Raw genomic sequence first — 13,768 nt, 5'->3', positions numbered from 1 at the left:
GTAGAGATGGGTGATGCTCGGGTCTTAGGTAGTCTGGGGCTGGCCTGAATGTCCAATAGTCCCCGAGAGAAGGAAGGCCAGCAGGAAGGGTTGACTGAGCCTGACTGTGCGTCCCCTGGTGTATGGCTGTCCTTCACAGGGACAGAATGTAGACCGTGTATGGTCTGCTATCCTAGGCATACAGAAAGCTGAAGTAGGACTGGGATAGTCCTGGGAAGCAAGACTCCTGATGCCCAGTGACACAGCACACACACACACACACACACACACACACACACACACACACGCAGGCACACGCAGGCACACGCATACACATGATTTAAAATTCCCTATGTGTCAGGATGCTAGTGAAATCAGTTGTAGTAACTTTTTATTAAATCTGAAAAATTGTCATTTCAGTAGAGAAATCAATTTTTCAATATCAATGTTTTATTGAGATTGTCTATAATATAAAAAAAATGTTATGAGATGACTTAGTGGGTGAGGTGCTTGCTGTGCAATCATGAAAACTTGAGTTTTGACCCCTACACAAGAAAAGCCAGGAGCACCTGTAGTCTCAGCTCTGGAATGCAGAGACAAGCAGATCCCAGGTGCTGGCTGGCCAGTCTCGCTGAATCCACAGACCTAATCTCAAACTAAGATGGAAATTGATAAAGGAAAACACTAGCTCTCAGCCTCTGGCTTCTGTGTGTGCGTGCTTCGGGCACGTGGACGCATACACATGAATATACTACATATGTACACACGGAGAATTTTCAAGGATACCAGTGACATTAGTGTTAGTATTATTTTTATATAACTCTAATCTAAAATATTGAGTTGGCAATATTGACATTTTAAAAATGAGCCAAGTATGGTGATACACACTGGTAATTTTATCACTCAAGAGGCTGAAGCAGGGGAATTGTGAGTTTGAGACGTAGAATCTGTCTCAAGACACCCCCCCCCAAAAAAAACCCCTCTCAAAACAAAAAAATGAAAACAAAATACTAAACACACTCAAATGTTATTTTGTGTTATTTATTATTATTATTATTGAACACATATTAAATTCCTGTGTGTATTTTGTATACCTAGCACAGCTCAGTTCAGATTAGCTAACTCCAAAAGCTAAGAAGCCAGGTGACCCTAGAACAGTTATACAGACCTAGGGCACCCTGCTTAAGAGCTTTTCATGAGGGTAGATGCCATCTCTCTCTAGGTCTTGCCCTATACCTTTACAGCTCCTCCCACTCACCCCTGCATCCCTGAGGGCTGGATAACCCCTGCTGGGAATGGAAGCCACGTTAATTGTACCAGAATTGTGTCCTATGGCTAGTCATGGGTGCCCCAGGGACAGATCTAAGTCAGAAGTTTCCTAAATGCCTCGGGCTGGGGCGAGAGGTTGGAAGGCGGAGAAATGCAAGGAATGTTTCTCTCAGGAAGGAGAGGGCTTCTTGTTTGCAGAGTCACCCACTCCCTACGTCAGTAGAAGGGCCACATTGCTTGGGTCTGGGAAGCCAAAGATAGGGGCGGAGAGGAGAAAATGAAATAAAGCCTTCTGCTATTTCTGACCCCCCTTCCCTTTCTCCTTGATGCCTTGCCCCTCAGTTGCACCTGCTGGGCAGCAGATGTCATCCAGGATGGGGACTTCTCCCACAAATCCTGCTCTCAGCAGCTCATTCTTCCATGCTGATGCCATTTGAACAGGCATCTGGGTAACAAACATTACTAAGTGACAGAAAAGCGCTTATGAGCAAACCATGCTGTTAGCCATACAGCATAGGGAGCTGATGTGGAGAGAGCAAGGGAAGAAAGACCTCGCCTGATTCAGCCACGGAAGTGTGTGTTGCATGCATTTGTCCGTTGAGGTGCCCAGGGATAGAGAAAAGATGTATAGAAGCAGGTCTCATCTGTACACGTGATGTCCCCTGTTTGGGTACATGCATGTGCGTGTGTGTATGTGTGAGTGTGTGAGTGTGTGAGTGTGTGAGTGTGTGTGTGCGTGTGTATACTCACCTGCAGACACACACAGATAAGCTATGTCTGCTGCTGCTCACACCAAAGGATGGTACTTCGTTGTTGCTGTTTGTTTCTTAAAATAACAACCATGAAGCCAAGTTTGGGTCCTGGGCATATGCAGGCTACTTACTACTCACCTGTTGAAAGCCATGGATAGCAGGGCATGTCCTTAGGGACTGTGTTTCTCCTGGCTGTCAAGAACCCAGACATGAGCCCCAGGCCTTATTTCTTTACTTCTTCACAGAGATGTGCTAGGATACATGGCAGCTGCCACTGAGTTATCTCGTGACTGGGCACGATACTCCCCTGTTGCTTGGCTCAAAGTCCTTGGCTGATGGGAAAAAAGCTCGGTAGCCCTTTCTGACCTCGTGTGATATGTGACACTTGTAACCCAGAAGGGCCACTCAGGAGGAGCCTCATTTCACTCAGGAAGCTGTGCTCTTGACAGAGGAGTGCTGGGTTCTCCTCCCAGAGTTCTAAGCCTTACTCTAACAAGGCTTCTCTTGCAATTTTGAATGTACTGCATGGCCAAGGGCTGCTGAGTTTCAGGTGAGGTCCCTGCCTGTGATGTTCAGCTCAACTTTTCAAGATGTGTCCTATAGAGACTGTTGTTAGCTTGTCTTCCATTTGTGTGCATGGTTTACACAGACTGTGTGTATGCACGTGCGCGCACGTGTGTGTGTGTGTGTGTGTGTGCGTGCGCATGTGTAGGGAATACTGGGGAAAGAGAAAGTGGCAAGATACTAACTAGTCTTAGAGAGAGGCAAAGACACTGGAAGAAGCCTACTGTGTTTAATAAGTCTTCATGAGGTAAAGGGACTGTAGCTGTAGGGAGGAGCCATAGAGGTCTCTCAGTGCTGGGGAAGGGTCAGGACAGGTTGTCACTTCAGAACTCTCTCTCTTTCAAGCTGAAATGTGGAGGCAGGGAGGGTCAGGGGAGGCAGTTCAGCAGGGGTGGGAGGGGGCTGCAGGGCTGACTCTTGGTTGCCCAGGCCTCACCAGTAAACACCCTTACTGTGATGTGACCTCATTTCCTGCATCTCCCCTTCTTCTTTCCACACAGCGCGCTCTCCTCCAGGTCTGGCTAAGACACCCCTGTCTGCTCTGGGCCTGAAGCCCCACAACCCAGCAGACATCTTGCTGCACCCTACAGGTGGTGAGTGTCTGGAAGGGAGGGAGGGAAATGACCAGGGAGGCCAGGAGAACCTAGTAGCCCTGGGCAGGTCTTCTCAGTAGATTCCTCACAGAGCAGAGGTTTGGGGACCTTCCTGGGAATGAGGAGGCCATGAATGAGGCCTGGAAAGGGGGGGGTGCTCTGCAGACATTAGGGTGTTCTTCCTGCCTAGTGCTATCTTCTGGGCTTTAAGTTTTTGAGACCTGTTTCCAGTTTTGTTGGAGTTGGTCAGCCCTACTTGAAGCCTGACCTCCAGGCCCGTGTCCCAGCACTTTTGTATGTGTGTGTACACATAGGTGTGTAGAGAGACGTGCCTGCTGTTTGGTGACAGCCTCTCACCCTTATCACAGCCCAGTGGCTCCTGTGCATCCTCATGACATCAGCGGATGTCATGGATGTAGTCAAAGGAGTGTAGGCACCTTTTCTTGTTTGCCCACAGAGCTTTGCCTGAGAAATGAGTCACTCCCAGTACCCATGCTGTCTGCCCTCCCTCCAACCCCCAACTGTTTTACCTTCAGCTCCAATTTCTTCTTCCTATAAAGGTGCCTACTGCCTCCAAGCAGACTCTGGCCACCCCTGTGTTCACATGCTCAGTGTCAACAGCCTTTGACCCTGAAAATAGGAGCTGGGCTCCAGGGGCTCCCCCAACCCCCCCAAGATCACCTGTATTAATTATGAGGTGGATAACCACGATGAGAGGGGGATGGTTACTGTCTGCAGTGAATGGTCACCAGACCTATCCCTCTATTTCCTGTTCATCCCCTAGTATCTTTCTGTGGGGAGGGAGACAACAGTCCCGGGACTTTCGATGGCAACTGGGAGTCTGCTGAACTAGAGAGAAACTCCGGTTTTAAAGCTGAGCTGGGGCTCTTGGGGTCAACTTTTGCTTTTTTCTTTAGTTGCCAGAAGACTGATCCAGCCAGGTAAGAGGGCAGTGATATGCACTTGTGAACAATGCAGGCACTGGCTTAGGCACAGCCTCCACATGCTCCACATGTGATCGTGGGCAGACACACCCAGCCATCACAGGGATGGAGGGCCAGAGGCTTTCTCTCACTAGCCAGCATGCTATTACCTGATGCTCAATCCACACAAGGCCTGGCTGCAGAGGCTGGGAGGGACCAGGCCCCCGAGTGAGGTTCTGTACAGAGTAAATCTCAGCTTCCAGCCTCCCTTTCTTCAGCAAATTCTTTCTCTAGAAGTAATCCTGATAACTTCTCTCTCTCTTTCTCTCTCTTTCTTGTCCTGGCTCTTCCTCTCATCTTCATCATCTGCCCTTCCTTCCTGCCTCTCCTCCTCCTGTCTCTCTTCTCCTCCCTCAGAAGAGGATGAGGGAGAGGAGGTGACTAAGCCTCCAGAAGGTAAGTGCACTTAGCTGTGTGTGTCTCCCACTCTCTAGGTCTGTGGATGGCTTTTCACATGGAGTTTGAGAAGGCTGGCTTGGGATAGATCTCTTTTCTCACCTGCTCTCAAGTGACTAGGCATATAGCCTTCCTGTCCCCACCGTCTGACAATGAGATGCTACTCTGGGCACTGCCTGAATGCTGCCTGGGAAATTTGTTGCCACTGGGCACCAGTTCAGGCACAGCTAGTATCCAGGCGCCAGCATGGTGCCACCTTGTTGACAAAAATACCCCTTGTGCCACTTCCTTTCCCAGAGGCACATGTGCCACCTGGCCCGTGTGCAGTGTACACAGTGGGACCGGGAGGGGTAGAGGGAGCAGGACCTCTCGCGCCCACTCAGCCGTTTAAGCCTGTGCAGGTCCTTCTAGAGGCTATCCTGTGTACTGAAAGTGTATAGCTGGCTCTCTCTTCCTGAGTATTGGTGACATTCGTCTGGCAACAATACCTTCAATAGAACCAGTGTCGGCTTGCTGTTCGAGCTAGGTACTTTTGTATCTCCGTGACAGTGAGCTGACAGCCCTTAGGGCAATGGTTTGTTTGGGTTCATGGTTGAGGAGAGATTTCGGTCTCTTGTGACGGGAATGGAATGATGGGTCAGCTTATTGATGGCAGTGAGTGTGTGATAAAGACTGTTCATATCACTGAAGCCAAGGAAGCAGAGAAAGAAGCAGCAATCAGGGGTGGGCATTCCCTTCAAAGGCCATCTTCTGATACTCCCCCTGCCCCTTAATGGTTCCACAGCCTCCCAAAGTGGAGCCATCAGCTAGTGACTAAGTGTTCAAAACATGAGCCTGTGAGGGACCATAGTGAGATAGTATCCCTAGTTTAAAGTTACAGTCCTAGAGCTATGATTTATTTCCTATGGGCATAGTGGCATGAAATATATCTTTCTGAAACCTGGACGCCTGTAGTTACTGCAGGTTGGTTAAGGGCTCACTCCCATAAAAAATGCCTGAGGACATCCATGTACAATCCTGAGAAGCAATTGTTCCACCCCCCCATAACTTTATTTTATGTGTGTGTGTGTGTTGTGTGTGTTTGTGTGTGCTGCACATGTACACATGGGTACATGCATGCCATGATATATGTATGAAGATCAGGGGAATCAATTTTCTCTTTCTACCATGTCTGTGTGTGGGATCAAACTTAGGAACTCAGGTTGTCAGGCTTGGTGGCAAGCCTTTACCCACACACTCTTTACCCACTGGTCCATCTCACCAGACCCCTGAAAAATACTTTTAAGGAGATCACAGTTGATCTCAGCTGTGGGACCAGCCTAGCCCTGGTTTGAAGGAAGCCTGGTGTTGTTCCTTGACAAGAGGAGGGGCTGTGATCTGGCAGAAGAAGGTTAGCTCAGGAGGGTAGATGTTCAGTAGAGACTCATGGTGGTCATGGAATAAGGGACGCTGGCCTGAGTGGCTCTGATGTGTCTCTGGGCATGCATATCCTCACCTCCACAGGAAACGTTAGATAGGTGATACCAAGGTTCCCCCCAGCTGTGCTAGGTGTTCCCACCTTGGGGCTTGGCTCTATGTGGCCATTTCTATAGGGCAGTGGTTCTCAACCTTTGTAATGCTGCAGCCCTTCAATATAGGTTGACGCCCCCAACCAAAAATTTACTTTTGTTGCTACTTCATATGTGTGATTTTGCTACTGTTATGAATTGTGATGGACATATCTGACGTGCAGGATATCTGGTATATAACCCCCATGAAAAAGTCATTTGCTCCCCCTAAAGTGATCGCGACCCACAGGTTGAGAACCACTGTGCTATAGGGACTTAGTTTGGTTTTCTTAGGTTTGCTTTCTTCTGCACTGAATGCTTTGATTTTCACCCCAGCATGGCTAAGTTCCTATGGACTTTTGGTTCCAGGTGTGATGGTGGTGACTTCCTGAGAAGCTTCACTGACTTCTCCATGTTTTTAATTAATTATCTTAAGTTTTAGATTTATTTATTTTATGTGTATGAATGTTTTGTCACAGTGCATGCACTTGTGTGCCTGGTGGCTGTGGAGGTCAGAGGATGGTGTGGAATTCTCTGGAACTGGAGTTACAGGTGGTTGTGAGTCACTGTGTGGGATGGGAATTGAACCCAGGTCCTCTACAAGAGCAACACGTACTCTAAACTGCTGAGCCATCTCTCCATCCCCATTTGCTGGTTTCTAACAGGCCCGTTTAGAAGCTGCAAAGTAATGCAGACCCAGCTGCAGATCTGGGAAGCTGGGGTCAAGGCTACTTGCATGCAGGGGATGAGCTTTCTCTAGACTGCTTCCCACAGCCTCAGTGCCTGACAGTACAGAGAGGTTCAGGTCCTGAGTGCGGGTAGCTAACTCAGTACAGGAGTGGGCTGTCAGACTCCAGGGAGAAAGTCACTGAGTAGGCACACAGGCCCTGGCAGTTCTGTTCTGCTTCTGGGTGACAATCAGCAGAGTGAATATTGACCGAGCTGCAGTGAGGCCTCCTAAGTGTGCTTGACAAATGACTCTCAGCTTATGAATTCCCTACCCTCCAGCTGCCTTTGTATCAGAACAGAGGAATTCTGAAGGGAAGGCTTCTTGAGATCCATCCAGCCACGCCTGTACTTTCAGGGATGTGGAGCTAAGGTCTGGGTTATGTTGGGGGTGAAGGACCCACCCAAGGTCACAGCCGAGAGTCAGCAGGGCCAGACTGTACTGCTGGGCCTCCTGTTACCTAGTCAAAGGGCCCGTCTAAGTGCACCTTTGTTTGTAGCCAGGCTCAGTGACCTGGGCTTCAAGCTTGGGAGTGGGTGGTGAAGATTAAAGCCGAGCTACCAGTTCTACATTTCATAACTCAGGCGCCGCCTCCTGGGTCAGCCCAGGCCACATTCTTTGTTGACCCTTGGAAGCTATGCTTGATGTCCCTGCTGATACTTTGATGGGAAATTCAGAAAAAGAGGCTTGTGAGGAGAAATGATCAGCGGCAGAATTCTTCAGCTGGGGAAGGAAGAATTTGAGGGATGTTTGCTCTGTTCAAGCCACTGGACTAAATATATTTGTGCATTCTTTTCTTCATTGAGGCACCAAGTCAATCACTGTTCTGTGTGCCTGCTATGCAGCCGGCAGCGGGCCAGGCTCTGGGGAGATAAGCTATGCTTCTTAATCTCATGATCGTTTTCATCAGTGAATAAGAATTGTGTATGGAACATTTTCAAAGGAGGGAACATTTTCAAAGGAGGGAACAAGTTGTGTGGACATGCACATGGAATGACTTTAGCCTGGTAAACCTGGGTAGAGAAGAGGGAAATGTCATACATGGGCTCTGGGCTCAGATGTCATAACCTGTGTGTGTGTCTGTGTGTGTGTGTGTGTGTAAAGGCCTGAGGTTAATGCAGGATGACTTCCTCTGTCACACCCCACTTTATTTTCTGTGACAAGGTCTCTTGCTGAACCTGGGTATCGTCTGGATTTTGGCCAAGCTGGCTGGTCACTGAGCTCCAGGAATCCCTGTTTCCATCTCCCTTCTTTCCTGGTGCTGGAATTGCAGACACTTGCCACTGCTCCCAGCTTCTGTTTGGGTGATGGGGTTCAAACTCAGATCCTCATCTTTAAGCAGCAAGTTCTTTACCCACTAAGCCATCTCCCTAGTCCTCAGCTTGTTTGCTTCCCCCTAGAAACTTAAAAAAAAAACCCAATATAACTGGTGCACAGAACTTGTGCATGCTGTTTGTGCATGTGGTCTACAGTAAGGTTAAACAGACCTTGTGGGGTCAATGTCACATTATTTTTTTACTATTCATAACAGAGATGAAAGGAAGTAGTATAGACTCCATTTTATTAACAAGAGGGATTTGATGGCTTGCCAGGCTCATAGGGATCAGGGGCAGAGTTGAGAGTCTGTATCATTTCAGCATGTGGTGGCTGCCCCTTCCGGCGGGTGCACATAGTACAAGGGGCACCTGAACATCTGAACAGGGTTCTTTTCTGAGAGAGGAGGGAAAGACAGCTTACCACAGTGGATCTAGGAAGGCTTTCTGTGGTGGTTCTGTTTGTCCCTGGGGGTTCCACAAGGACAGATTTGGCAAAAAGGAAGATATTGTTTCTGGGGACTCTGATGCCTCGGAGATTCTTGGTGATGCTGTTTTGGAGCCATCAAAACAGGTGACCTGGTACAGAGTTGTCCAACACCTACCATACACCTGGCCACATGTCAGGGACTGAGGATCTAAGGATGAATGAGGTACCCAGGGAAGGCAGAAATCTTACCTTGAAGTAGCAGTGCTTGGGGGCTTAGAGGGGGTACATTTGTCCCAATACTAATGCTACCTCTAGATAAGGGGCTCATGGAGTCTCTTCACTTCCTTCTCCACCACCATGTCTTTAATATTTTATGTATGTATGTATGTATGTATGTATGTTTGTATGTATGTATGTATGTATGTATGTTTTCTGAGCTGGATTGAACCTAGGGCCTTGCACATGCTAGGCAAGTGTTATACCACAGAGACCTTCTCCCCACCCCTATATATCTTCATTTTATCAGGGTGGGCAGTACTGGCCTCTTTACTTCAGCCCGTTTTTTTTTTTTTTTTCCCCAGCGAGTGAGGTGATGAACTTGGGAATGTAGGTGAAGAGCAGCTGGCTAAGGAATAAGTGACCCTTGTATTTCATTGCTCCCAGCCGCCAACAACCACTTGGAATGGGTTTGGGCTCTTGGAATGTTCTTCACAAAGTACCCTCCCTGGCTCCACTTTTCCAGCCCTCCCCTGCTTGGTGGCCTATGGGTCAGCTGCTCCCTAGGAGACTGGAAGAGGAGGAGTCCTGCCCACCATCTCCCACCCCGCCCCAGGCCAAGAATGTGCAAGGGTGGAGGGAGGTTGAGGTCAAAGACCAATGTGGAACCAACCAGAATTACCAAGAACTAAAAGAACATGTCCCTTCACACAGGCTTCCATGCTAGGCAGGTGAGTGTTTTTACTCCAGCTTGACAGGGAAGTGGAGCTGAGTAGGCACTCAGCTGGGACAGAGTCACTACCTGGGTTGATTGGGTGTGATTCTGTTCTGACTCTGGGCGCTCTCTTAGCTTCCTGTTGGCAGAATATGGGCTTTTTAAAAAGAGAATTTAGCATAGAATGTGGTGCTTACCTAATGTGTGGGTTGAGGTCTTGGCAGAAGTCCATGGTTCATTCCAGTATGTGATTGAAAAGTTGAGGCCAAGAAGAGAGGGTGCAGAGTCCTGTGGGCTCCCTAGCAGGGTGGGAGCTGTCCCTGCCCACCCAGGAGCCAGTATAGCTGGGGATAAAGAGAGGATGGGCTACAACCTCACTTCTCCCTCCCAGTCTCCCTGTATCCCTGTATCCCTCTCTTCCCTGCTAGTGAAGACCCAGTCACTCCAGCCAAAGGCCAAAGCTATCTAGAGTCATAGAGCAAGAGGCCTGAGGTGAAACAGGTAAAATATGGTAGCTGTTAGGATGCAGATAAAGGTGAAGTGGGAGTGCGTAGGAAGAAGGTCAGAGTGCCACCAGTGTAGGTTTCAGCCTGATTTTCAAGGAGTAAAGACAGCAGAGTGTATGTATTGGGTCTGACTTCTTAGGCAAGGTGACGTCTAGATGGGGCTGGGAGGGAGGGTCATGTGACTCTGAACTTACAGGTCAGACATGCACAGAGGCCTCTGTGCCAGGTACTGTGGCTGGTGCCAGGAGCCCTTGCCAGGCAAGTGATGGCTGTGGGTTACATGACTCTCTTGGTGAGCACCTAGGGAAGCCTGGGAAATGTTCAGATGGAGTAGCAAGGATGGAGGGACAGGCCACTGGCTTCCCAAGTTTGGATGGTCTTATGACCTGTGAGGGACAGCTGGCTGGAAGACTGTCTGCCTGTGTACCGATGCCACTTCTGGCCACACTGGCTGGGTACTTACGCTCTCAAATCCTACAAACCTCACATGACTCTTGACTGGTTTGCCACTGTGGGTGACCCTGTCAATCTGGAATTTCTCTGGCTCATGCGTTGGTGTCCCCGTGAGACTGTGGGTCTCCTTAGGCCAGCCAGAACCTATATTGGGACATAGTTGGAGATGTGGTGTTAGCCACAGCCATAAGCTAGCTTTGTGACCCGAGCAAATTGCTCTCCTCCTCCGGGCTGAGAGGAGAGGTTAGATCAGAGTCAGCACTCTGGCCACTGACAAATTTACCTGCTACCTAGTTTCCTAAAGAAAATTCTGTTGCAGACAGCTGCACCCATTCATTTAGCTGTTGTTCGCAGACACTGTCATGCATGATGCCTGGCTTGAGTGATTGCGACAGTGACCATCTGACCTTTCCCACCTAAGCTATTTACAGAGAACCTGACCCGTTCTGCGTCATACGACCTCGCAGCATTTCCTCCTCCACAGTGCCAGGGCCTGGGGAGGCCAAGGTTCAAACCTCCTCTGTCAGGTCGGCCTGGGAAGCCTGCAAAGTGAGTGGTGGAGGCCTGAGCCACTCAAGGGAGGCTCTGCCTGCTCTTCCCACAAGCTGACCTCCAGCTCAGCTTGCCCAGGCGGCTGCTCCTTCAGCACCAGGGGTTGGGTGTGGACAGTGTGGAGCCTCTTATGGAGTGAGATCTCGACACTCCAGGTAACTCCCTTCTTCCCAAGCAGGTTTTCCTCCAGTGAGGGATCAAGCTATTCATTTATTTGTCTCAACTTTCCTTCATCCACCTGTCCCGAGGAATCTGGGGAGGGGCTCTCCTACTTAGGTCATTAGTCCTGGCTCTCAAGGGCTGCAGGGCCTGGCTCTCCCAGGTTGGCATCCTTTTCCCGGCTGGCTTTGGTGAATTCTATGGTTGTGGCAGCAAGGCATTTGTGCTCAGATCTTGTCCCTCTGGGGCAACAAAGATGGTGGCATGATCCTAGGTGATGGCAATGACATCCACCTCCTCCATATGATAATGTCTCCGGAGAAGCCCAGAACACTGATCCTTGTTCTAACTAGCATAGGGCTGATTTCAGGGCTGGCCTCTAAGGCCATGAGAGCCTGGGTTCAACATGCCTGGTCATTTTATTCTTCAGGCCTCAGTCTCATCATCTGTCAAATGCCCTTACTCTGAACATTAGGTAGAGGATACTGTGTATGAAACGTTTCTGTACAGGGCCTGGCATGTCGGTTGTACCATAGTGGACACAGAATGTCTGCCTCCACCTGGGCACGGGGTTCTTGGCGTCAGTCTTCCGGGGAATGTTGAGTGTGTTGTGCAGACGTGGGTGGGGTGTCTTGGCGGGAAGGGGCTGCTGAGTGTGTAGTAGCTAGCACTGGATATTGCTTAATGAGCAAGCTGGGTGCTATCCCGAGATATGGGTGAAGGTGATGGCTTTGGGGCTGCTCTAGAAGCCTAGAGCATCTAGGGACCCTGGTAGAGCTGGGTAGAAGTAAGGCTGCAAAGGGGAGACCAGCCTTGGACAGGCATCCGAGTTCTTAGCGGGAAGAGCTGGTGGCCTTTTGCAGAGCCAGAGCCTAGAGAAGCAAAGGCTTCTGAAAGCCAGTGCTCCTTAAAGCTCACCTCAGGCTGGGGAGTAAGGGCAAGCAGGAGCCTTACTAAAGCACCCCAACGTCCTGTGGAGGGTTTCCATGCTGACTCTTTCTTGGGCTGGACTCTGGGGGTGCTGTCTTCCCTGGTAGGGTGGGTGGATTCCTACCCTGCCTGTGTTCATTCTTACCTCCTTCCTTCTAGAGCCCAGGAGCTATGTGGAGTCTGTGGCGAGGACAGCAGTGTCAGGACCTCGAGCTCAGGATGTTGAGCCTAAGAGTGTCAGTTCACCAGCTGCCCATGCCTATGGACACGAGACACCCCTGAGGAACGGGACCCTGGGGGGCTCCTTTGTCTCCCCCAGCCCCCTCTCCACAAGCAGCCCCATCCTCAGTGCTGACAGGTAAGCCAAGAATGGGGGGCCACAGTGTGAGCATCTAGGCCTCTGGGATCTGCTCGGACTCGGAACGGGCAGAATCTCATCAAGACTGCTACTTTGGGAAGGCACTTTCACCAGGCTTAGGGAGAGAGGATTTCTAAGCATCCAGCTTAAGGGAACAGGGTAATGAGCAGGGCTCCCAGGCTGTGCTTCATTCTACCTGAGTGAATGGGACCAGTGAGCAGTCCTTCCTGTTGTTAATCTCTAGGGGTCACCTCTAATGGGCAGGAAGCTCCACCTCAGGCAACAGGTTGCCTTCCCCAAAGTTCTGGGCAGTCATCTACTTTCTGGTGTAGTCCTAAGAATTGAGATTTGCTGGTCCCATTTCTCAGGTGAGGCAACTGAGGCCCAAGGGCACAGTAACTGAGCAGTAGCACAAACAGGCTTCAACCTACAAGTGTATGTGTCTGGAGGCTCTCTCTCTCTCTCTCTCTCTCTCTCTCTCTCTCTCTCTCTCTCTCTTTCTCTCTCTCTCTCTCTCCCTCTCTCTCTCTCTTTCTCTCTCTCTTTCTCTCTCTCCCCCCCCATTCCTCAGATCTGAGTGATGTGCATAGACAGGTGCCACCTGTGCAGAGCATGGACCAGAAACAGTACCTGGGGCACAAAGCAGGAGCAGTTACTTGTAGCCAGGGAAGTCTGTGGGGGTGGGGGTGGTGATAAAGGATAGTGCTGTAGAGTAGGAACCCACAGGGATGGCAGGGTACCTTGGGGTGAAGATGTGGGTCAGAGGGATGGAAAACTAGGGTGCATGATGTAGGCAGGAGACAGCTCAGAGCATGCAACCCACCAGAGAGGCACATCTTGATGGACAGATGCCACTGGTATCCATCTGACTGAGCCAGACAGGGAGAGACTGGAACTCCTAGGGCTGGGTAGGAGAGGCCAACCCTTCAGGAGAGTTCCTGAAGCTCCTGGAACCTGGGAGCTTTGAGGATGAGTAGTGAGTGCGAGACTCCATGTCATGATGGGAAAACTACGCAGGGAGAGAGGTTGAGATGGGTTTAGGCGAGGTCTAGAAGCAGAATGCCAGGCAGGGGAGGACGAAGCTAATTAAATACAAGTCTCCCTGGTAGGGGAGACCCTGCCCCTTTTCTCTTCTGGAACCCACTGCCCTTGGTGCTGAGATCCCCATGGCCTTCAGACTCCAGCTTTCCTCCTTTGCTGGGGTCATTTTGCTGCTCACACAGATACTGGCCCAGCCCTGAGCCCCACCTAGGCTGACAAGAGATGAGCAGAAATGTTCCCACCGGACCCTGGTTCTGAACCCTCCATCTATAGGCACTCCCTAAA

At 50.1% G+C, this 13,768-nt stretch overlaps 1 protein-coding gene across 3 annotated transcripts in view; it reads left to right on the top strand.

The window, feature by feature from the left end:
- Nucleotides 1-13,768, top strand: part of Tns1 (tensin 1) — a 158,163-nt gene that overhangs the window by 127,238 nt on the left and 17,157 nt on the right. For all 3 annotated transcript variants that reach the window (XM_028760681.1, XM_028760679.1, XM_028760680.1), the window contains 2 exons: nucleotides 3,065-3,157; nucleotides 12,244-12,442. In XM_028760681.1, coding sequence (XP_028616514.1) covers nucleotides 3,065-3,157; nucleotides 12,244-12,442 — 292 coding nt within the window. The remainder of the gene's footprint in view (nucleotides 1-3,064; nucleotides 3,158-12,243; nucleotides 12,443-13,768) is intronic.

The sequence above is a fragment of the Grammomys surdaster genome, unplaced genomic scaffold (assembly GCF_004785775.1).
Source record: "Grammomys surdaster isolate TR1022 unplaced genomic scaffold, NIH_TR_1.0 126546, whole genome shotgun sequence".
Taxonomy (NCBI): Eukaryota; Metazoa; Chordata; class Mammalia; order Rodentia; family Muridae; genus Grammomys; species Grammomys surdaster.
This window is presented reverse-complemented; position numbering and strand designations above follow the sequence as displayed.